The sequence below is a fragment of the Bos javanicus genome, chromosome X, assembly GCF_032452875.1.
Source record: "Bos javanicus breed banteng chromosome X, ARS-OSU_banteng_1.0, whole genome shotgun sequence".
Lineage (NCBI taxonomy): Eukaryota > Metazoa > Chordata > Mammalia > Artiodactyla > Bovidae > Bos > Bos javanicus.
The window spans coordinates 55698078-55724458 of NC_083897.1; the positions used below are offsets into that span (position 1 = coordinate 55698078).

The 26381-nt window shown below is 38.7% G+C and overlaps 1 protein-coding gene across 19 annotated transcripts in view; it reads left to right on the top strand.

Annotated features, from left to right (window-relative positions):
- Positions 1 to 26381, top strand: part of IL1RAPL2 (interleukin 1 receptor accessory protein like 2) — a 1479983-nt gene that overhangs the window by 960525 nt on the left and 493077 nt on the right. For all 19 annotated transcript variants that reach the window (XM_061409315.1, XM_061409320.1, XM_061409306.1 and 16 more), the window contains 2 exons: positions 909 to 1095; positions 16792 to 16945. In XM_061409315.1, coding sequence (XP_061265299.1) covers positions 909 to 1095; positions 16792 to 16945 — 341 coding nt within the window. The remainder of the gene's footprint in view (positions 1 to 908; positions 1096 to 16791; positions 16946 to 26381) is intronic.

Sequence of the window (26381 nt, forward strand, 5' to 3'; positions counted from 1 at the left end):
GGCTTTTGGTATGTATCCTGTAAAAGAAAATGTTAGTAGCTTAGAAAACAGTTGCAAAATTCACAATCCTTAGAATACCCATTAAGGTACTGGTCATAAGAGCAAACCAGAAATGACTATAGCCCTAGTTATAGACTTTCTTTTTTTTTTAATATTAATTTATTTTAATTGGAGGCTAATTACTTTACAATATTGTATTAGTTTTGCCATACATCAACATGAATCTGCCACGGGCGTACACATGTTTTTTAAAATTATTTTTTAATTGGAGGATAATTGCTTTACAATGTTGTGTTTGTTTCTGCCATACAACAGTTTGAATCAGTCATGATCTATCTCCTCCCTCTTGAGCCTCCCTCCCTACACCTCTCCCACCACTCTAGAGGTGGGAGTGCCAGGCTAGGCTCCCTGTGGTGTATAGTAGCTTCCCATTAGCTATTTATTTTATACATATATATATATATATATATATATATATACCTGGTAGTATATATATGTCAGTGCTACTCTCTCAGTTCGTCCCACCTTCCCCTTCCCCTGCCATGTCTACAAGTCCATTGTCTACATCTGCATCTCAATTCTGTAGATACTCTCATATATTTTTACTATCAGATTGTCAGCATAGCAATATTTAACACTAGAAAAGAAGTCTGACTTAAATTTCAGAAGTTGGGTACATCTGCTCTATGTACTGATAGCTATGTAGCTGTTTCATGGTCACAGATAGTATTTTGTTTTATATCTTCCTGTCAGTTAAAGTAGAAAACTTTCCTGTGTTGTTTCCATGTTTTTTTCTGATTTCTATGCAAGGTCCTAAATGGAAAAGTCAATACTCTTGAAATATATACAGTACAAACATAGTTGTAAACACCCAATAAAGTCATTTTGCTTTTTCTCTATTCCTACAGAAACTCAACATATTGCATGAAGGTGTCAATGTCCTTGACTGTTGCAGAGAATGAATCAGGTCTGTGCTATAATAGCAGGATCCGCTATTTGGAAAAATCCGAGGTCACTAAAAGAAAGGAGATCTCCTGTCCAGACATGGATGACTTTAAAAAATCTGATCAGGAGCCTGATGTTGTGTGGTACAAGGTAATTCAGCATGATGCATTCTTTACCTTATGTCGATAGCTGCATTGGGGAGAGAAAAAGGGAAAGATTTTATTTTGAGTTTTTGGTATTAGATATTTCACTGAGAAGTATCAGAAGACCCACAACTAAATAATTCAGAGCTGTGATTCCTATATATTTCTGGTTTTCACGTACGTCCATCAGCAAGTGTCAGAAGCAATCCCAGCTTCTCCAAAGACTAGAAATGAGGAAAATAGCCCTCAACCCCAACTCATGAGAGCAAGCAGGAAAAAGAGTGAAAATTTAAGCAACTCATAAAAGAAAGTATTTGAGGGACATAGAAATATTACTGTTAGGACAAAGATCCATCCTTACAAATAATAGCGCTTACAAAAAGTAGCAATCGTTATCATGGTCTATGTTGTGAAAGACACTGAAATCAGTGCAGAGGAGAGAAATGGGCCCAGTGCAGGATTTGTGAATACTGGAAATATGGGGATCTGTAAATAAACCACAATCAAAGACTGCGCAGTTGAGTGTTGAATGATGGAACTATTTACAGAGATGTGGTTAGGGTTAAGGGAAACAAAAAGGGAAGAAGCTGTGAATTACCCCTCCTATGCCTGGCAAGGGGAAAGAGCTGGGTCTATGGAATGGGGAAGGAGCTGGGTCCATGGAACCTGGAAAGACCAGAGCAAGTTTTCCAGGGCTGTGGCCTTAGAGGAACATATGAACTGTGGAAGACAGAGAGGAAGTAGACAGGATGGAAACCCTAACTCCTCTTAACTCCCACCTTCTGGTTTCCTGCTAGTGTCTCCCCTGTCATCATGAGAATTCAAACAGAATTCAGAGGGCAAACCTGGGAATAGAATCAAATAGTCTTCAGCTTCTCTGGGCGTAGAATAGGTCAGAGAAGGGCAGAGCATGGATTGAGGGGAGGAAGCAGAGAAATAAACACATGGTATTCCAACTATGATAGTCTGGCTGGGAACCTGGGGTGCCGTGGTTCTTAAAAGAGAGTGATCAACTGCTGCCACCTCTGAGTCACACTGGTTGACACATGGTGCAGTTTTGTATCATGGCCAGAGGTGACCAGGACTTCCCAGGTGATTCATGGTAAAGAATCTTCCTGCCAGTGCAGGAGACACAAGAGATGCAGGTTCAATCCCTGGGTTGGGGAAACCCCTAGAACAGGAAAACCCCCTAGAGTAGGAAATGGCAACCTACTCCAGTATTCTTGCCTGGAAAATTCCATGGAGAGAGGAACCTGGCAGGCTACAGTCCGTGGGGTCACAGAGAGTCAGACTTGACTGGGCATGCACTGGCTGGCTGGCTAGAGGTGACCAGGAAGATTTTCTGCAAAGGAATTGTGTACATTATTGCAACCAAACACACACTGATGGTGCACGTTTTTTCTATAGGATCTGACAGACTCAGTTCCCAGGAAAGCCTAAACCCTAGCTCCTACAACTGTCATGAGCTTTTACATTTGGAAGTCTGTATTCTTGCTTGGGAAATCTGTGGACAGAGCAGCCTGGTGAGGGCTACAGTCCATGGGGTTGCAAAGAGTCAGACATGACTGAATACACACACACACACACACACTCTCCTACCATCTCCATACCTGGGGGAACTTATCAAGCGATGACAACAGCATGTCCTGAAATAGAACCTCATGTCTCTTTGTGAATAGTCATTCTCCGTTTTTTCCTGAATATTCTACCAGATAAAAAGGAACATGATGCTCATTAAGCATAAATATAGAATATCCATATTTAGTGGGACCCTTCATGCTCTCATCAGCCTTTTCAGTATTTCTTAATCACTTACTATGTGCCATTCACTGCAGTAAGTTTGGTCTGTATGTTATCTCAATTAAATCTCATTCATCTTTGTGTGGTGGGCACTATTATCCTCATCTAGTAGAGAAAAACTGAGTATTAGAGGAATGTTGAGACTTGCTCAAAGCTACTAAACTAACAAAGCCTCATTTTATAGTCAAGGCAGGGTGATTCCAGAGTCCATTCTATTAATCACTACCCTCTCCTGCAATAGGCTTAGAGCTAAACCCAATCTCAATTGCAGGTACTTTTATAAGACAGAGAAAAAAGGTTTTATTTCAATTTTATGGTTCCGAAAGGGAGGTAGACTAGCTCAAGAGTTAGCAAATATGAGTAAAATCCAGGTCAGGAGTTTTCTCTTATAATGTTCATTCTATCACATCTTTTATCTTTCCACTAAATTCTTTCTTCCCTTCTTCACATCTCTAGACATCACCATTGTCATTGTATATCAAAGCAGTTTTTTTTCCCCTGGGAAGAGCTAACCCTTACTCTTTCTTAGAAATGGACTAATGATGGTGAGGCAAAGGGTTTTTCCACTTCTGTCTGGATAACATTTAATATTTCTATAACCTTTTTATAATTGATAATAATCATAATTATGAGTAACATTTATTAACTACTCACTATATGGCATATTCTATTTTAAGTGTTTTATATGGATTAATACAGTTTCTATATTCTTAATCTCTACTGTCCTAAGTAGATATTATGATTTATCCCTATTTTACAAAATAAATGACTGGAGATTAGACAAGTTAAATTACTTTACAAAACTCACACAGCAGTTTGTGACTTGCAGTTTGGCTCCTGGACCCTTCCACTCACCCACTATACAAATGGGTTAGGATGAAAAATTAAAATAAAAAGTTACAGAACCTCTGAAGCTCCCAATGGTGTTGTTAACCCCACTTATCACACAGGGTTTCAAGTAAATCCTTGAAAAAATGTATTGTATTGGAAAAAATTTCCTTTTTAGCCAATAATTCGATAATCTGCCTTGCTTGCTTTGCAATCTGTACATTTCCTACCAGACTGAACATGAAGTGATTTTGCTCTGATCACAGCAATGAAAAGAGGATGACACACTTCTCCAGAGTTAATTCTGATGCATATACAAGGTTAGAAATGTACAATGTATTATCTCCAGTGTTTTGACAGTGCAAAGTATATGTGTTGCATGATCCTTTTCTCAGTCTTCTTTTCAAATATATATGTAATATTTAAACTTATTTCTTTTCCAACCATCCTGTTATGGCAGGCCATTGAGGACTATTCTTCCATGCCTGCACCTAGTCACAGCTGGACAGGAAGGTAGAGATGGCTCCTTTGCTACTGGGGCATGTTCAGAAAGATGAGTGAGTAGATCTATCCTGGTTGTCCTTGGAATGTAAAGAGACACGTGTTAGGGGTCTGAAAGTCCTTTATCTGAACTCTTTTAGTTAGCAAAAAGAAGTGAGAAGAGATGCTACACTTTTAGCACTTCCTCTTGATGCTATGAATGGGCTTAGATATTAGAACAGAACATACAATGATGTCAGTGCTTTTAGAAATATTTTTGAAATGAGAGGTAAAGATTATTTTCTTTACTGAGCTAAGAACACTAGAACAACCTGATTATTCACTGAGAACACTTGACACAAGAGTGTAGAGTCCCTTTATCCCATCTCTAAACAAAAGAATTCCCTAACCTTAGTAGGACATTAGCGATGAAAATACAAATACATACCTTAGGGTAAAACACACATCTATGTAATTAGTTTCCTCAGTTGATAAAAGGCTGATGTTAATGTGGTCAAAGTTTGAATCCTTTTCCTTGCCACAATTATCTTAATTTCAGATGTTTGCCATTGGTTATAAATGGAGTGGATAAGGGCATCATAGATCGGTCAGTGTAAATTCATTCATTCATTTATTATATATTTATTGGGTACCTACTATGTGCATGTTGATATCTAATTGATTTTTAATAGCTGCATCATAGTTCATAGGCAAGATATAAACTTGGCTTATTCAACCATTTTTCAGATGTATATTTATTTTTTTCCTAGTTTTTTTTAAATAGTCACAGTATTTAAAAAAAATCCTTGTAAACATATCCTTCCATTCATGACATACAAGATAGGAATGATCTCTATCAGTACTATTGTTCAACATTGTTTTGGAGGTTCTAGCTGATGCCATAGGAGAAGGCAATGGCACCCCACTCCAGTACTCTTGCCTGGAAAATCCCGTGGATGGAGGAGCCTGGTAGGCTGTAGTCCATGGGGTCGCTAAGAGTCGGACATGACTGAGCAACTTCACTTTCACTTTTCACTCTCATGCATTGGAGAAGGAAATGGCAACCCACTCCAGTGTTCTTGCCTGGAGAATCCCAGGGACGGAGGAGCCTGGTAGGCTGCAGTCCGTGGGGTCGCACAGAGTCAGACATAACTGAAGTGACTTAGCAGCAGCAGCAGCTGACGCCGTAAGAAAATTAAATGAATTATATAAATATTGGAAAAGAAGAGACAAAATAATCTTATTTTTCAGATTTTGTAACAGTATACCAAGAAAACCCAAGAGACTAAACATAAAAAATAGAATCAGTGAGATCATTTGATAAGGTAGCTTAATAAAAACATACAAAATATTTAATGATTTTTATTTTTGTCCGTAATAATCAATTAGACATGTAAAGGAAAAAATGAAATTGTCCCATTTATAACAATAAAAAAATCTATGAAGCATTTTGGAATACCTTTAACAATTATGGGAGGAAACCTATATAAAACTATAATTTTGTTAAAGGACATAAAATATTATCTAAATCAATGGAAAGGCAGAGCATGTTTCTGCATTGGAAGATCTCAAAAAAAAGATCAGTTATTCCCAATATCATATAAATAATGAATCCCATTTGCTAAAATATGAATTTTTAAAAAATTAGACAACATAAACATTATAAAATTCATATGTATGTATGAATGTATCAGCTTTGCAAATGAAATTTCAGAAAAAAATCATTAATGAGAGAGGACTTATTCTAACTGATATTGAAATTACTATAAAACAATATCAATTAAAATAATACGTTTAAAAATGATAAATAGATCAGTTGAATAGAGAATCCAGAAAATAAATTATGTATATATGAAAATTTAGTGTATAATAACATTTCATTACATGAGTGTGGAGGAGGAATAATAGCTCATTACAAATATATGTGTGTTCTCAGTTGCTTCAGACTCTTTGTGACCCTATGGACTGTAGCCCACCAGGCTCCTCTGTCCATCAGATTCTCCAGGCAAGAATACTGGAATAGGTTGCCATGCCCTCCTCCAGGGGATCTTCCTGACCCAGGGATCAAACCCATGTCCCTTATCTCTCCTACATTGGCAGGCGAGTTCTTTACCACTAGCGCCATCTTTACCACTTATCTTGCTATACATTCTGATAATTTTCCTTTTTTCTTGATGCTAAGTTGGATAATACAAAGTTTTATTTTTTATTTTAATTTTATCTTGTAGTTCAGTATAGTTGATTTATAAAGTTGTGTTAGTTTCAAGTGTACAGCAAAGTGATTTGGTTATACATATACATTCCATTCTTTTTTCATGATACCTATCGATTCATTTTCAAATTCTTTTTCCATATAAGTTGTTGCAGAATGTTAAGTAGAGTTCACTATGCTATACAGTAGGTCACTGTTGATTATCCATTTTATATATAATGATGTGTGTATGTTAATCCCAAATTCCTAATTAATGCCTCATCCTACTTTCCCTTTTCGTAATCATGAGTTTGTTTTCATAGCCTGTGAGTCTATTTCTATTTTCTAAATATGTTCATTTAAGTTTCCCCTGAAAAATCAGCTGATAACCTTATGGGCATTTCCTTGTATGTTATTTGTTGCTTTTTCTTTGTTGCCTTTAATATTTTCTCTCTAAGTTTAGTCAGTTTGATTAATATGTGTCTCGGCATGTTCTTCCTTGGATTTGTCCTATATGAGACTGTCTGTTTTTCCTGGACTTGAGTGTTTCCTTAGCCATATTAGGGATGCTTTTGGCTTCTACCTCTTCATACATTTTCTCAGACCCTCTCTTCTCCTTCTGGGACCCCTATAATGCTCATGTTGCTGTGTTTGATGGTGTTCCATGAGTCTCTTAGACTCTCCTCTTGTATTTTCACTCCTTTTTCTTTATTCCATTTCATGGCAGTGATTTTCACCAATCTGTCTTCCAGTTCACTTATTTGTTCTTCTGCTTCATTTATTCTTCTATTGATTCCTTCTAGTTTATTTTTCATTTCAGTTATTGTATTGTTCATATCTGTTTATTTGTTCTTTAAGTCTTCTACTTCTTTGTTAAACATGGCTTGTATCTTGGTTTGTGCCTTCATTCTTTTTCCAAGATCTCTATTCTGAATTCCTTTTCAGGCCGATAGCATATCTCCACTTCTCTTAGTTATTCTTCTGTGTGTGTGTGTGTGTGTGTGTGTGTGTGTGTGTGTGTGTGCAGTCTTCCTGGTGCGAATGACTGGTGCCTGCTCGCTGGTGGATGGAGTTAGGTCTTGTCCCTGGTGGGCAGGGCTGTGTCAAGAGACATGTCCAGAGGTGGCTGTGAGCTCATGATGACTTTAAGCAACCTGTCTGTTAATAGATGTGGCTCTGTTCCTACCCTGTTGGTTGTTTGGCCTGAGACATCCCAGCATTGGAACCTGCAGGCTGCTTGAATGGGGCCAGATCTTGGTGCCAAAAGGGTGACCTCTGGGAGAGCTCATACTGATGAACATTCCCTGGGGCCTCTGCACCAGTGTCATTGTCCCTGCAGTAGGTCACAGCTGACCCCTGCTACCCCAGTGAAGTGAAGTCTCTCAGTCGTGTCCAACTCTTTGTGACCCCATGGACTGTAGCCTACCAGGCTCCTCCGTCCATGGGATTTTCCAGGCAAGAGTGCTGGAGTGGATTGCCATTTCCTTCTCCAGGGGATCTTCCCGACCCAGGAATCGAAGCCGGGTCTCCTGCATTGCAGGCAGACGCTTTACTGTCTGAGCCACCAGGGAAGCTACCCCGGGAGACCTTCTAAAACACACCGGTAGGTCTGGCTCAGGCTCCTATGAAATCACTGCTTTGCCCTGGTTCCCCATGCATGTAAAACCTTGTGTGCACCCTCCAATAATGGAATATCTGTTTCCCTCAGTCCTATAGAGCTCCTGTACTCAAGTCCCACTGGTCTTCAAAGCCAAATGCTCTGGGGGCTCTTTCTCCTGACACCAGACCCCTAGACTGGGGAAACTGACATTGGGCTCAGAACTTTCACTCCTGTGAGTGATCCTCTGCCATATAATTATTTTCTAGTTTGGTCACCCACTTGGCAGTTATGGGATTTGATTATATCACAGAAGTTTCCCTCCTATCATCTCATTGTGGCTTATTTGTCTTTGGATGTATTAATAGAATATGCTTTTTGATAAGTTCTAGTCTTTTTTGTCAATGGTTGTTCAGCAGTAAGTTGTGATTTTGTTGTTTTGTGAGAGGCAGTGAACTCAAGTCTTTTTACTCCATCATCTTGTCTCCCAGAAAATCCTGACAATTTTCTTAAAGAGGGAGAAAGGTGGACTTTGCAGACCTCAAAATACCATAGCCCAATTGACCAACACATTTTTTGCTAAAAAAATCGTTTAGCAAAATTCTTGGGGATTTTGAATTCCTTTTAAAAATGTAATATTAATATATGCCTTATTTTGTAACCAGAAAATTACATTGCATCCTTAAAATCTTAATCTATTTTACTAGAATTTTCAAAGATACTTTTATCCAGAAAGAATAAGCTAGGAATACCAGGAAGGCTTCAGTTTTGTGTCCCCTAAAACCACAGTAAGTGACACAAGGTTTAAGACCCATTCATCCTTGTTTTTATTTTTAGGTATGGTATTAGTCATGGGAAAATGGTTATTTACTATTTGCAAATTATAAAAAAATATGGATTGTTGTTGAGGAATGGGTATTTGATATATGCAAAAAGCATCAATATTTGAGTCTGGAGACCTGGATTCTGGTCATTATTATACCATTAATGTGGATGAGTAATTGGATGCCCTTAGGCCTCTATTTCCACCCATATAAACTAGATTTAATAATGTCTGCCATATATCTCTGGAGAAGGCAATGGCAACTCACTGTAGTACTCTTGCCTGGAAAATTCCACGGGTGGAGGAGCCTGGTAGGGTGCAGTCCATGGGGTCGCTAGGAGTCAGACATGACTGAGCGACTTCACTTTCACTTTTCACTTTCCTGCATTGGAGAAGGAAATGGCAACCCACTCCAGTGTTCTTGCCTGGAGAATCCCAGGGACGGGGAAGCCTGGTAGGAGGCTGTCTATGGGGTCGCACAGAGTCGGACACGACTGAAGCGACTTAGCAGCAGCAGCAGCCATATATCTCAGACATATTTTAAAAATCTAATGGCCAAGATCCTTATTTGATATTTGCTGCTATTATAGAAAGGAAAATGTTACATAGGATGGTGGAAATAAAGTTACCCAGGACATCTCAAACTCTAATTGGGAATTTAAGATTGAGGGTTTTTTAAAAGTCACATTATTCTGTATAACCTACAACGTAAATTATATCCTTTTACTTGTGCAATTTGATGTGTTTTGATGAATATATATGCCATAAACAAGATAGAGGGCATTTCTAGCATTCCAGTTTTATCCATGTCCTTTAGTATTCGATACTTTCCTCCCAGCCCCAGTCTTCACTAAAAAGATATGTTTTCTCTTCCAACGGTTTTGTATTTTTCCAGATTGTCATATAAATGGAATAATATGATATGTAGCCTTCTGTGCCTGTCTTCATTCACTTAGTATAATAGATTTGAGATTACTCTGTGTTGTGGTATATATCAATAGTTCATTCCTTTTATTGCTGAGCAAGAGTCCAATATTCTGTTGTAGAGATGTACCACTGTTTAACCATTCATGCATTGATGACCATTTGCTTCTGTATTTTGGTGATTAGGAGTAAAGGTTTTAAAGGTTGAGTTTTGACTGTACAATGTCTGGATTTATCAAAATGATATGTTTTTGTCAACTTTTATAATTTTTGACCTGTTTTTCTCTAATTTAACAGGAGTTTGCTCTTGATCTTTCCTAAACTGTTATAAGAATCCAGGCTTAAAAGGGTCTTCCTATATATCCTTAATGACATTAATAACATTCAAGAGATAAAAACAGATCAAAGTTATTTAAAGCTGTTTAAGCAATGTATCTTAAATAATCTGACTACCTTCTATATATCCATTAGAAGATCTTTTAGAAATGCACATTCCATCATAGTATGCCACTACTAAAAGCACTCCAATGACACTATAAACACTAAAAAGTTAGTAGTTTTTTTGTTGTTGTTGAGTATTTACAGAGCCTTACAATCTGTCACACATGTTTATTCATTAGCTAATTCAGTTCTTAGAACAGCTTTATGTGATAGGTTATACAGTGATGGAGCTAGAATTTGAAACTTGACAATGTGCAAATATCTTAAAATGGAATTTAAGTATCTGAGCTTAGACTACTCAGTGCCATTCTCAAGAGATCAAAGCTATTCATATTTTTTGCCATTCCATGCTTTTTCACATCTGAGTGCTTCTACATACATTATCCCCTCTATCCAGTATGTCCTGCTTGCCTGCCTTTTATATGTTGTTCAAAACTCAGCTCATGTGCTTATAGTAGGCTACCTGCACACCAAACCTCTCTGTTCATGCCCAGTCTGGTGTAATCTTGGATAATTCAGCAGTAGAATGTTTTCAAATAATTCTTCTGTTCCTTTCTCCCTTTCTTCTCCTTTTGGTATTACCATTACTTTTATGTTACATCTTATGCTATCATCTTCCTTCCTGTAATATAGGAAAGATAGAGAAGACTGGAGCTGACTATTTCTTCCCCCACTTTAAAGGCTAGAGGAGACTGTATTCCAGGTCTTTCCTGGGCAGACTCTTTGGGTATATTTCAAAATGTTTTACTTTCCCCATCATTTGTCAGAAGCAAGATTTTTCTCTGATCTTCACGCTGAGAACCTGATGGGGCTCCTGGGGGTGAAACTTACCAAAGTGTGGGTCACCCTCCAAGATTGGGTGCCCATGGATTTTTATTTCTTAAGCTAGTTCACATTTAGTCTACATAAATTAGTCAATTATTCTTTAAGTGTTCCTACCTGTTGCTGGCTCTTGAAGCTACATCTGCTCCCAGTGAACTGCTATTCTTTGTAACCACACGTCTCTTCAGTTTCTGGGACAGTGGCTTTTACTCTGACCTCAGTTACCTGATGGAAATAAAAGAAGTTATTGAGTTTCAGGTTGTTCGGCAATTTTCTTGTTGTTAGGATAGTAGCAACAACTTCCAAGTCCTTTGTATGTCAGATAAGAAACAGTAAATCAACTCTTTCTTTGGAATGACCACTTTGGATTATCTTTTGAAAGGTCTCCAGACTCCTATAGAAATATGAATGACACTAACTCCTAATACTTATTAACATATCCAGATAGATGTGTATGTAATCTGAAAGCTGGATGCTGAGGGTAATAACAATAATAGAATAATTTGCTATTGTTCAGTCACTAAGTTGTGTCTGACTCTTTGTGACTCCCACCCCACCCCCTCCATGGACTGCAGCATGCCAGGCTTCTCTGTCCTTCAGTATCTCCCAGAGTATGCTCAAATTCATCTCCACTGAGTCAGCGATGATATCTAACCATCTCGTCCTCTGTTGTTCCCCCCTGCTCCTGCCTTCAATCTTTCCCAACATCAGGGTCTTTTCCAGTAAGTCAGCTCTTCGTATCAGGTAGCCTAAGTATTGGAATTTCAGCTTCAGCATCAGGCCTTCAAATGAATGTTCAGGACTGATTTCCTTTAGGATTGGCTGGTTGGATCTCCTTGCAGTCCAAGGGACTCTCTCTTCAGCACCATAGTTCAAAATCATCAATTTCTTGGCACTCAGCCTTCTTTATGGCTAATATTTATTGTGTGATTTTTAACATGTGATTTAACATGCTCTGTGTTAGAGAATTTATATGCATTGTTTCATTTAATTCCAATAATTACCCCTATTTAGTATAATATTATTCGGAGACACTCCAGTACTTTTGCCTGGAAAATCCCATGGATGGAGGAGCCTGGTGGGCTACAGTCCATGGGGTTGCTAAGAGTCAGACATGACTGAGCGACTTCACTTTCACTTTTCACTTTCATGCATTGGAGAAGGAAATGGCAACCCACTCCAGTGTTCTTGCCTTGAGAATCCCAGGGATGGGGGAGCCTGGTGGGCTGCCATCTATGGGGTCGCACAGAGTCAGACACGACTGAAGTGACTTAGCAGTAAATATTATTATTATCACCAACTTTTTAAAATATAAATTTATTTATTTTAATTGGAGGCTAATTGCTTTACAATATTGTATTGGTTTTGCCATATATCACCAACTTTTTAAAAAATAGATGAAACACCTGAGACTTAGATTGGTTAAGTAGCATGCTCAAGAACATATAACTTGAGATTACATCCCAAGTATTTGAATATGGAATTTATACTGAACCACTGTGGAGGTACCAACTTTAGCATTAGGACTGTGAAGACAGAGAAATAGAGCTTTTGAGGGGGAAAGCTCAAAAGCTTTCTTTTGAGAAACAGAGCTAGGGAGGGGAAAGACTCCCTGCAGTGGGTTATCCTAGGCATTTGGAGTGCAAGTGCAAAATTGATACCCAATTCACCATTGTGTTCCTACCTCTTCAATCTTTAATGTGTAAAGAAAGTTCTGGTTTCCTTCAAATTGTTAGGCAGAAGCCTAGGTGGCTCTGTGGAATATTCCAATCTCCAGAGGAAAGGAGAGAAGTTGGGTCTGAGGGAATGGGTGCTAGGTATTTGAAGAGCACCAGTGTTTATGTGATTGCCTTATGGTTGCACAGATGCTTTGTGTCTGAACTTCAGAATCAGAATAAATATTTAAATGACTCTTCCTGGTATTCTTACCATGAGAAATGAGTCCTGTGCTCTAAAAAGAACTGAAGTAACCATGCCTAACAAATGAAGCTGATGGAAATACACCCGTGGGTGTGATGATGCTCTCTCAGAAACAGACTGTGAATGTAGTGGGGAATATTTCAGTATGGGAACTCCAAGATCCAAATGTGACTGGCAACTTCAAGGGGCTTGGTCCATGGATGTTTCTTTTGAATATCATAGGCTCCCAATATAGCAACTGTTGGCAAGTGACATATGCCATTTGGGAAGGCTAGGAGGAATGGAAGGAAGCTGGGATTTATATTTTTTTCCCTTTTTTTAAACTTTATTTATTTTTAAAATGATTGATGATTGCTTTATAATATTTGTTTGATTTCTGTCATATATCAATTATTTATTTACTTGGCTGTGTCAGGTCTTCATTGCAGCATGCAGGATCTTCATTGTGCAGGATCTTTTGTTGTGGTGTACGGACTCTGGTTGTGGTACAAGGGCTCAGTAGTCGTGGTGCATGGGCTTAGTTGCTCTGTGGCATGTGGGATCTTAGTTCCCCAACCAGGGACTGTATTCCTGTCCCCTTCGTTGCAAGGCAGGTTCTTAACCACTGTACCACCAGGGAAGTGCCAGAAAGCTTCACTTTGAAGGTTGATGTTGACTGAGCAAGGATGTCCTATAGCAAACTGTTCTATGAAGGGGCAACTGGGCCACAAACTGAAGCTGTTTATTAAGCTTAGGGACCTCCAGCCAAACAGTGAAAGCTTCCAGTTGATGAAGTTCAATTTGATGATCTCAAAGGCATTAAATAATAGAGGAATTACACGCTGAAAACAATCTCAGGGGTCTGTTCACATTCCAAACTCTGGTTCTTTGTCCTTGCCTCAGATAAACAACCATCTTGAGACTTGATCTATATGCTGCCCACACTTTGTCTCCCACCAGGTTGTCAGAATAAAACTAAACAGGTCTGGGGGGGAGTGAAGTATGATAATGTTGTCTGTCCAATAGGAAAGAGATGATGGGGATATTAGGGGCAAGACAAAAGCAGCGACAGCAGTAAGCTAGCAGCCAGTCGCCGGGAAGAGATGCTACAAAGAATGGAGTAAAAAACCTGAAGGACTTCTGAAGTTTGATATAGGCATCTACACCTGGGTAGGAGCCAATGAGATAACTTTGTGAAGGATGGCTTGGTCAGTGTAGGATACCATCTATAAGGCTCTTCTGAACAAAATACAGTTTCTCTACCTACTTGCCAGGATTAGTTTTAGAGTGGCCTGTTAGGAGCTATACATTGTCAGTGGGTGAAAGTGTTATGTTGCTGAGGAATGGTTAATCAATAGTGAAGATTTGTTTTTACTTGATTAGTCCATTAGCGCCAGTTTTCACGAAGCAGAGCCAGAGGTTTAGAGGAGATATAATCCAGGATTGCAAATCTTTAGGGATGGAAAGCGTTCTTTGTGCTGGATGACCACTAAGTATAGTGTCACCTGACAAGAGTGTAATGAATAAACTCTAAGCCTCTTGATTCTGGCTGCTCATATGGTAGTGTATAGTATCCCCACATAGTAAAAAACTGAGACCTACAGAAGTTAAGCAAATTTTTCAAGATCTCAGAACTTGGGTGAACCCTAGATTTTAAGCTAGAGCCATCTTGCTCTGAATCCACTTTGCCTTTTCATGTATACTACATTGTCCCAGAAGGCTGGAGACTTGAAGATAACATTTCCCTATGCCACGGTTTTTTTTTTAAAAACTCTATTGGGTACAAAGAATCCTTTACAAGGCTAGATGACAATTTGAAAAGTATTTGGGACTATCTGTGTCTCTCCCAAAGAACATGTGAAGATTCCAGGCTATTCATCAGGAGTTATTTTGTAATTCCTGTACACTCTTTAAATATTAATTCGTGGGGGAAAAACAAAGCAGTATGCAGAGAAAATGAAAATAGAGCTAATTGCACATGGACTCTCCCCAAAAAATGACATTAGAAAATGAAGCCATTTGTCTTTGAATGAAATGAATGTGTGAACTCATTTGCCTGCCCCTATTACTGCTATGTGAAAGTGAAGCGGCTCCATTTTCATTTCCCTTTCCTATCAAAGTTCCCAGAGGGACAATATTTTTGTTTAATGACCTTCAGAATGATTCTTTAGAAATCTGAGGCTATCAGAGTTGGAAGCAATGCGAAAATAATTGTGGATTATTACTGTATGACGGTAGTGGCAGCTGGACTCTTTTTTTTTCTTTCTATTCAGTCTTTCTTCTTCATTTTCCCAGAAACCTTATATCCCAAGGTTTAACTCAGAAGCAAATCTCATATAGGTGATAAACCTCGCCAGAATGGTACATAATATAATTTCAGACAGACCCTTAAGTGTTCTTTGGAAAGACCCTAGGGAGTGAGGCAGTTTTATATCTAGACACCCGAGATACTATTACTTTTATTTACTCTCTGACAATGTGTGTGGGTAGTTGTATTGGACATGAAGCAAGTATATCTCTTAAATATTATACCTGTGAACTTAAGTGTCAGTTTTTGTGTTTTGTTGTCCAAACTGCTATCATCACAGAAAAAATTTTGTTACAGTAAAAACTAATAAATGGGTACTCACTCCCCCAAATCACTTTATGAGCATGTGTACACACTCATGCAAAAGCAGTGCTGCGAAGTGAGAGTCAGTACCAATTTTACTTTTGCATCAATATTTAGGATATATGTGCAGAGGGTAGGAGTGAGGGTGGGGAGAAGAAGAGGTAGAAGAGATATTGTATATACCAGGGGGAAAGTAGAATCTGCCTGCAACTATTATTCAGGTCATCTGCCTCATGATAAATTTTTTAATTGCCTTAACTGATTGATCCAGTATTTAAATGATAAAATACTTGACTTTCAATTCAATTCACCTCCTTACAGCTGTCCCCTACACCTTCACCAATCTTTATATAACTTTTGACCACCACTTTTGTTGAACATTTGAGATGTGTGGTAGACAAACTGGAACAATATGTAGAAAGTAGTCTAAGAAAATTATCAAAAGCCAAAGCCACTTGTTTGAATATTCTTACATACTCTGCTATTGTATCTCTGTCAGTCTATGGAAAGGTATTAGCTATTCATTTCTAGTAAATCCAATTCCAGTAGCAACACATTCTTATCAGGAGAGCAAAAGAATTGACCTCAAAAACCAAATCTTATTCTCTGGTCACAGATCACTGAACTCGGAAAGTAAGTGGGTAATTTCTCCATCACCTTACTTCATCAAAGTGTGTCCTTATTTTACCTAGCTATGTTTCTAGAGAATTCCTCAAGCTTAATTTTCTTGACCCCCTTCCCTACCCTCAATTTCCCCACAATAGATGTCTTAACTATGAGGAGAGAGATTTTTGAATGTTATTATTAGTTTTTTACTATAAGAAGTAATGAAATCACTGCCAGTGAAAGCCAATTAGAAGTTTTTAATAATGCCTAAGACTCTCTTGTTGTCTATTATGTTGCTAAGTGAACACTGTCCTCTTAGAACTCTTAGTACATATCCCTGTTATATAGAAAGAACCAGGGCACTAAATGCCATTTAGTGACTGCGCTACCTCTTTTGCATTGGCAGATCTTGTATGCTTTTCTGTTTTTGCAGTGTGTCTTTAAGGACTTTCTTCTATTAGGATCAGGCCTTTAAAGTGTTTCTTAGAATGATAGTTGTGATGTTTCAATTGGATACAAAATGATGCGTTTGTGAGGTATTCTGTTCATTGACATAACTCTAGCTATGTATTGTGAAAACTAAAGAGAAGAGTATAAAAAAGTATAAGTACTAAACTGAGACTACTAAGACTTAGTAATATAATTTTTTTTTTTACTTAATTGAAAACATTTTCTCGGCAGGAATGCAAGCCAAAAATGTGGAGAAGCATCATAATACAGAAAGGAAATGCTCTTCTAATCCAGGAGGTTCAAGAAGAAGATGGGGGAAATTACACTTGTGAGCTTAAGTATGAAGGAAAACTTGTAAGAAGAACAACTGAATTGAAAGTTACAGGTAAGCATTGGTTTTACCAAATCATAGCAAATGAGATTTTTAGTATAATTTGGTACAGGAAGAAAAAGGTTCCAAACAAAGAGTAAACTTGATGTGACTTTAGCATTAGCTACAAATGAAATAGTTGTGAAGGTCACAATTAATAAGTTGTAGTGCTAAGCTCTATGTGGAATCAGTTCAGTTGCTCAGTTGTGTGTGACTCTGTGACCCCATGAACTGCAGCACGGCAGGCCACCCTGTCCATCACCAGCTCCCAAAGTTCACCCAAACCCATGTCCATTGAGTCAGTGATGCCATCCAACCATCTCATCCTCTGCTATCCCCTTCTCCTCCTGCCCTCAGTCTTTCCCAGCATCAGGGTCTTCTCAAATGAGTCAATTCTTCTCATCAGGTGGACAAAGTATTGGAGTTTCAGCTTCAACATCAGTCCTTCCAATGAACACTGAGGACTGATCTCCTTTAGGATGGACTGGGTGGATCTCCTTGCAGTCCAAGGGACTCTCAAGAGTCTTCTCCAACACCACAGTTCAAAAACATCAATTCTTCAGTGCTCAGCTTTCTTTGTAGTCCAACTCTCACATCCATACATGACTACTGGAAAAACCATAGCTTTGACTAGACGGACCTTTGTTGACAAAGTTATGTCTCTGCTTTTCAATATGTTGTCTAGGTTGGTCATAACTTTCCTTCCAAGGAGCAAGCATCTTTTAATTTCATGGCTACAATCACCATCTGCAGTGATTTTGGAGCCCAGAAAAATAAAGTCAGCCACTGTTTCCACTGTTTCCCCATCTATTTTCCATGAAGTGATGAAAGCAGATGTCATGATCTTAGTTTACTGAATGTTGAGCTTTAAGCCAACTTTTTCACTCTTCTCTTTCACTTTCATCAAGAGGCTCTTTTGTTCTTCTTCACTTTCTACCATAAGGGTGGTGTCATCTGCATATCTGAAGTATTGATATTTCTCCTGGCAATCTTGATTCCAGCTTGTGCTTTGTCCAGCCCAGCGTTTCTCATGATGTACTCTGCATATAAGTTAAATAAGCAGGGTGACAATATACAGCCTTGAGGTACTCCTTTTCCTATTTTGGAACCAGTCTGTTGTTCCATGTCCAGTTCTAACTGTTGCTTCCTGACCTGCATACAGGTTTCTCAAGAGGCAGGTCAGGTGGTCTGGTATTCCCATCTCTTTCAGAATTTTCCACAGTTTATTGTGATCCACACAGTCAAAGGCTTTGGCATAGTCAGTAAAGCAGAAATAGATGTTTTTCTGGAACTCTCTTGCTTTTTTGATGCAAGATGGATGTTGGCAATTTGATCTCTGGTTCCTCTGCCTTTTCTAAAACCAGCTTGAACATCTGGAAGTTCACAGTTCACGTATTGCTGAAGCCTGGCTTGGATAATGTTAAACATTATTTTACTAGCGTGTGAGATGAGTGCAATTGTGCAGTAGTTTGAGCATTCTTTGGCATTGCCTTTCTTTGGGATTGGAATGAAAACTGACCTTTTCCAGTCCTGTGGCCACTGCTGAGTTTTCCAAATTTGTTGACATATTGAGTGCAACACTTTAACAGCAATATTTCAGGATTTGAAATAGCTCAACTGGAATTCCATCACCTCTACTTTGTTCATAGTGATGCTTCCTAAGGCCCACTTGACTTCATATTCCAGGATGTCTGGCTCTAGGTGAGTGATCACACCATCGTGATTATCTGGGTCATGAAGATCTTTTTTGTATAGTTATTCTGTGTATTCTTGCCACCTCTTCTTAATATCTCTTGCTTCTATAAGATCCCTACCATTTCTGTCCTTTATTGTGCCCATCTTTGCATGAAATTTTCCCTTGGTATCTCTCATTTTCTTGAAGAGACCCCTAGTCTTTCCCATTTTGTTGTTTTCCTCTATTTCTTTGCATTGATCGCTGAGGAATGCTTTCTTATCTATCCTTGCTATTCTTTGGAACTCTGCATGCAAATGGGTATATCTTTTCTTTTCTCCTTTGTTTTTCACTTCTATTCTTTTCACCACCATTTGTAAGGCCTCCTCAGACCTCCATTTTGCTTTTTTGTATTTATTTTTCTTGGGGATGGTCTTGATTCCTGTTTTCTGTACAATGTCACAAACCTCCATCCATAGTTCATCAAGCACTCTATCAAATCTAGTCCCTTAAATCTATTTCTCACTTCCACTGTATAGTCATAAGGGATTTGATTTAGGTCATACTTGAATGGTCTAGTGGTTTTCTCCACTTTCTTCAATTTCTGTCTGAATTTGGCAATAAGGAGTTCATGATCTGAGCCACAGTCAGCTCCCAGTCTTGTTTTTGCTGACTGTATAGAGCTTCTCCATCTTTGGCTGCAAAGAATATAATCAGATTTTGGTGTCGACCATCCGGTGATGTCCATGTGTAGAATCTTCTCTTATGTTGTTGGAAGAGTGTCTTTGCTATGATCAGTGTGTTCTCTTGGCAGAACTCTATTAGCCTTTGCCCTGCTTCATTTTGTACTCCAAGGGCAAATTTGCCTGTTACTCCAGGTGTTTCTTGACTTCCTACTTTTGCATTCCAGTCCCCTATAATGAAAAGGAGATCTTTTTTGGGTGTTAGTTCTATGTGGAATATGGGCAATTAATTTAGGGAACATGGTACCAGCTGCTGCATATCTGTTCTCCACTTTTATGTAAGGGTCTAAACTCTTTAGGGTATCACTGATGATTACTAAGCATTTCAGGAAAGATATACTGGAACCAGTTTAGAATGTGGACTTAACCTATATGTGGAATCTCCTTGTAAGGTGAAGGCTGCCTCAGAATGTGGTGCTGTTGGGCTCTTGGAATGAAATCATCTTGAACTGAATCCAAAATATCATTTATACAGAATTGCTCATAAATAAGTGATGTTACTGTGAGGTTCTCATGATTCTTAATTGTAGCAACTCCAAATGAATAGCGTGTACATATGTGTGTGTGTGTGTGTGTATACATACATACACACACAATGGGCTTCCCTGGTGGCTCAAATGGTGAAGAATCCACTTGCAGTGCAGGAGACGTGGGTTTGATCCCTGGGTTGGGAAGATCCCCTAGAGGAGGACATGGCAACCCACTCCAGTGTCCTTGCCTGGAGAATCCCCATGGACAGAGGAGCCTGGTGGGCTACAGTCCATGGGGTCACAAATAGTCAGACATGACTAAGTGACTAAGCACAGCACATGTATTTAATATCTGAAGTACAATTGAAGTGTAAATTAGTAATCTTCTCATAATGGAAGAAAAAGACTCAGAAAATTGTTAGCTGGTGGAGAATAATAGAAATTGATTTTCAGCAAAATGGAACAAAACCTAATACCATAAGTTAGCCCTGACAGTGGGTGTGATGGACCTTAAGAAACTGTGACAGAAATTGCACCTACAATAGTTTCTGAGCAAGTCTGGACTCATTTTCTTCTTGAGTGTCCCTTGGACTGCAAGGAGATCCAACCAGTCCATCCTAAAGGAAATCAGTCCTGAGCATTCATTGGAAGGACTGATGTTGAAGCTGAAACTCCAATACCTTGGCCATCCAATACTTGATGCGAAGAACTGACTCACTGGAAAAGACCCTGATGCTGGGAAAGATTGAAGGTGGGAGGAGAAGGGGCTGACAGAGGATGAGATGATTGGATGGCATCACCGATTCAGTGGAAATGAGTTTGAGTAAACTCCAGTTGTTGATGGACAGGGAGGCCTGGTATGTAAGAATTTGCATACACATATTTTGTATTTTGGATAAAATCTGAGCCATGGTAAAATTTGACATTATCCAGAAAAGTGTTAATATTGATTGCAGTAATTAACTTACTACTAATGTACTCGAGTGTTATTCATTTAACTGTCTAATGTTGACATCAACTAGTTGATTAGTTATAGCATATTCTCATTACTGTTAGGAATACGTATTTTCTTCTACAGTATTTTTTGTTTATATCTAGCTAGCTGACTTTGGGGGGATAGTGTTAAAATCAGTCTACTAAAAATGATACTTGCTTAGTAAGTTCATTTCTATGACTCATATATTTAATTAAGTTTTTCATCCTTGAGAGTCAGTTTCTTTTTCACCTTTTTTTAAATTCTGAATATTAACAAAAGTGCAAAAATATATTTTATTAATTTTTAATATATACATACTTTATAAAGTATGCATATGTAATAATCATTCTTAGTCTGAGTTTATAAAGTGCCTCCTGTGAAAGTTTGAGTTATTATTTTGATTAGCATTATATTTTGCTTCCCCCATGAGCTTTCAAAATAACTACCATATCAGGCCAATCTCAAATAGCAAAGATCTGCTTTTGTTTAATTTCTGATTTCCTCAGTATGAACTAGACTTCTGCCTCATTCATGCAGAAGAATCTATCATAGGCAGTTTTACATCATTAATAAGGGACCTGATCATGCACAGATCCTTGCAGTACCATCACTTTAACCAGAATCACAGAATTCTTATCAAATGCTTTCAGAACACTTCCATTTGGGAGTCATTTGGCAAACTTTGTCACGTTCTAGTGTTTGGCTTATATTTTAAGTCAGACCAGAATAAAGTATACACCAAACCTCTTTTATGCTTTCATCTATTGGATTATGGTGACAATATATTTGTTTCTTTATTTGTAGATTCTGGAAAAGTTGAACTGGAGGTACTTATTTGGGGTGTCTTATAAGGTGTTAATTCACTTATGCTAAAATTTCAAAAGCGTTGAACTAGGGATTTAAAAGTTCACCTGAACTCTACCTCTCAGAATTTTTTAGACTTTAATGTGCATCAGAACCACATGGGAAAACCCAGGGGTGGTAAAATTGAGATGCCTTAAATACAGATTCCCATTTATCTCCTCCAGATACTAATATAGTATGTCAGTGAGACTGGGAATTTAACTTTCTGTCCTGGGGACTCTTTTGTATGCCTTTCAAGGATCATGCTTTGAGAAATGTTAGCTGAGGGAATGATGCTAAAGAAGTCAGTCACAGGTTTCATTCTCTTGTAAGCATGTTAGTTCATACACACATATATACACACAGACACACACATGCACACACACACATACCCCAAAATTAATTTTTATAGGCCCCAAATTGTTTCATCTAAGCTCCTAAGAGCTGTTATTGTTGTAGCCACACATTCCGGGAAACAAACTCACTCAGAAGGACAATGCAGATAGTGGAGTGCAGTTTATTACACCAGTGGGCCCAAGGCAGAGCCTCCTCTTAGCCAAGGACCCCAACCAGTTTTTGTGAAAACCTTATATATGCTAAGTGTACGTGCTCAAAGCCACCTCCCTAAATTCTCTGAAACTAGTCTGAACAAAGGAAAAGAAAGATACAATTAAAGTTAACTTGTGATTCATATGCCTTAAGCCTAGGTAGTTAACAGTGGACAATTATCAATAGGCCTGTGGTCATACCCCAATAAGCATAATAAAATTATGATTCTATTTGGTTACACAGATACTTAGGGTATTCTTTTAGGTGAGAGTCTAGGTACGAGCCCTGGGGCTCTTCCATCTGGGGGGTCTGGTTTTCCAGTTGGTATGTCATTTCCACAGATACTGGGCATATAGCTCAAAGTCCACAGTCCAGCCCAAGATGGAGTCCTGCTTTCAAGATGGAGCCTATTCTATTTCCTCCTTCATTATGAAAATAGAGTTTTGGTCACTAAGGAAAATCTGTAAAGGGAGGGTGAGGATAAAACCTCAGCCACTGAAACAGTTATTTATTTTCTATTTAAATAAAAATGTACCTTGTATGTATTACATACTAGAAAAAAATAATTCAAACTTATCCTTGGGCCATTGTTCATACAATAAAATATCAAGTTGATGTATTTATTTACACAGTTTAAATGTTATACTTGACACAGAGAAAAAAAATGGCTTCTTGGTATGGCAGTTCAAGAGGTTTCTCTGTGAAGATTAATTTTTATTTGCTGCTGCTGCTGCTGCAATATTGTCTAATTGTATTAGTCTTCCTTTCCTTGATTAAAGAGGAATTAACAGATTGCCCTCTCATATTTCAAAATATAATGCTGGAATTATTTAAAGAGTAACTTGCTCATACTTGTTTTGAGTTTAGCAATATGCAGGCATGGGCTAGGAATTTTAATACAAAATTCATAAGATTGCTTTATTACAAAATCAGGTAGATAGAGATTTTTAAGATTGTGTATTGCAACTATGCAAGTTTTGAAAGATGAATTTCTGGCTGTTTTTTAAATTTATAAACCTGAGAAATATTTCTTCAGTGAAGCAAGTGTTCTCTTAAAGTCTATTGGTGTTCAGTTCAGTTCAGTCGCTCAGTCGTGTCCGACTCTTTGCGACCCCATGAATCGCAGCACACCAGGCCTCCCTGTCCATCACCAACTCCCGGAGTTCACCCAGACTCATGTCCATCGAGTCAGTGATGCCATACAGCCATCTCATCCTCTGTCATCCCCTTCTTCTCCTGCCCCCAATCCCTCCCAGCATCAGAGTCTTTTCCAATGAGTCAACTCTTCGCATGAGGTGGCCAAAGTACTGGAGTTACTTGCTTTAAATAGATGAGTTATAAAAAAAAAGATCCAGTTATTCAAAACTGATTAGTTAGAAGGTAATCATTGGCTTTATGAAATGATTTTTTCAATATAAAAGATTTTGTCATAAGATTTATTTAAATAATCTGCTCTCCTACTGCATTTTACTAGGATTTTGTTAAAATGCAACTTTTCTGTAATACTTTTAGTATTTAAATCATAGCAGACTTGTACGGTGTTATTATAGACATTTCTTTTTATTCTTTTGGAGGCTGCAGATGAATAGGGGGTGGTTTAACAACATATAGACATGTATATAATACTGTATTTAGGTCATTTGCCAAAGATGCCAACAACTAACAGTTTCCCACAGCATATTTCAGGTGGTTTTTGCTAAGATTTTTTTTTCCCCTTTATTCTCACATTGAATTTTGTGCGGGAGAGAAGGGAAGGTTGATTATATGAGAATGTAAAACAGGTGATAACAGAAGAAGGAGGAAAAGAGGAGTGGGAGAGGGTGAGCAAGATAATGGACTGTATGTGTGTGTTCAATCCCTCAGTTTTGTTTGACTCTTTACGACCCTATGGATTGTAGCCTGACAGACACCTCTGTCCATGGCATTCTCCGGGCAAGAATAGGAGTAAGTTGCCATGCCCTCCTCCAGGGGATCTTCCCAGCCAGGGATTGAACCACATCTCTTGCATGTCCTACATTGGCAGGTGGATTCTTTACCACTAGCGCCACCTGGGGAGAATGAAATGGCAACCACTCCAGTACTCTTGCCTGGAGAATCCCGGGGACAGTGGCGCTGGGTAGGCTGCCGTCTATGGGGTCGCACAGGGTCGGGCAGGACTGGAGCGACTTAGCAGCAGCAGCAGTGTTGCAGGAACGGGGACCCCTTCCAGGGCCCGAAACTGGGCTCTTGTCTAACAATCGGAAATGAATTGTTGGAGGAGACACATGTGCTGACAAAGCAAGAGATTTTATTGGGAAAGGGCACCCGGGTGGAGAGCAGCAGGGTAAGGGAACCCAGGAGAACTGCTCTGCCTCATGGCTTGCAGTCTTGGGTTCTATGGTGATGGGATTAGTTTCTGGGTGGTCTTTGGCCAATCATTCTAATTCAGAGTCTTTCCTGGTGGTGCACGCATCGCTCAGCCAGATGGATGCTAGCAAGAGGGATTCTGGGAAGTGGATGGACACGCTGTGTCTCCTTTAGACCCTTCCCGAACTCTTCCGGTTGGTGGTGGCTTATTAGTTCCATATTCCTTATCAGGATCTCCTGCCATAAAACAACTCATGCAAATGGTTACTATGGTGCCTGACCAGGACGACCCCATGGACTGTATAGTATTCTCTAGGCCAGAGTACTGGAATGGGCAGCCGTTCCCTTCTCCAGGGGATCTTCCCAACCCAGGGATTGAACCCAGGTCTCCCACATTGCAGGCGGACTCTTTACCCGCTGAGCCACAAGGGAAGCCCTATGGGCTAAGGTTTCCTATTATAATAAAGGAGAATGTCTGCCTTGAGAAGGTCAAAGACAGTCATAAATTACAGGAGCTCCCAAAATGAACCCAAGCAGGAAGCCAACACTAATTAACTGTATTTAGAATATAATTCACCCTTCACCTGACAAATCATTCACAAATACATTATTTTATGTAGCGTTTTAGAAATGCATATTGACTATTTAGGATAAACATTAACCTGTTCTCTGGGGAAATATGCAAATAATGCCTCTACTCCTGATTCTTTTAAACAGCTTTAGAGTTCCTGATTTAAGACTCTTTAGTTATTAGGGATAAGAGATTTCTTAACCCATTGGTGTCTGATTGTCATGGTTAGAAAGAGAGGTTTATTCTATGAATAGGTTACAAAGATTTGCTGCTAGATTACTATAAGCAATAGCAGCAAATCAATCTGGATATACAAAGCTTGGTTAAATTGCAAACTGGAAGTCTTTGGTGAAGATTTTCAAATCCATGGCTTCAGTAAATGCTTTTAATTTCACTTTGCAAAGTTAAAACCAACTGTAGTACATTGTTACAGATGTCAGTTAGACTGCATAGCCTGTTAGAATAATCTTCCTTTGGTGTGGAGAATGGCATCTATTTACACATAGAGGAAGTAGTTTTGCATCAGATTTGAAAACAGACTTTTCCTGAACTCTGGCTCGTTTATGCTTCCATTGTTAATCCTGAGACACTGGGGTGAGAATGGTTTTAGGACAAACAGTAGAGTTTAGAGATTTGGTGGAGAGTTGGGGGAATTTAAAAAGTGGAGATTCTGACTGAGTGATAATAATACAACAAGAGAAATGATTTCTGAGCCAACAACTAAGTAATCAGATTAGGGGCCCCCAGAGAGTTAATGTCTATTGACAGCTCACCATGTAGCAGACATTGTGCTTAGTATATTTCATTCATTTTCTCATTTATTCATCACAACAACCATATGAGAGTGGACATTATTATTTCCCCCATTTTATAGAAGATGAGACTAAACACAGAGAGGTGAACTTATGTCTAAAGGTCACATACTTTGTAATGGGCCAAGTACAGATATGAATCTAGGTCTTTCTAACTCTCAAATATAACTTTTCAAACATCACCAAAGAGTAACCATACAATTTCATCCATCAATATGTATTATGTACATTGAAACATATATCAAAATATTGATCACACTGTGCACCATTCTACTATGATGTCCTTTTTGGACATTAACTGTTTGGTCTTCAATAAGTCCCTGGTTTGTTGTAGCCATGTGTTCCGGGAAACAAACTCACTCAGAAGGACAATGCAGATAGTGGAGTGCAGTTTGTTACACCAGTGGGCCCAAGGCAGAGTCTCCTCTTAGCCAAGGACCCCGACCAGCTTTTGTGAAAACCTTATATA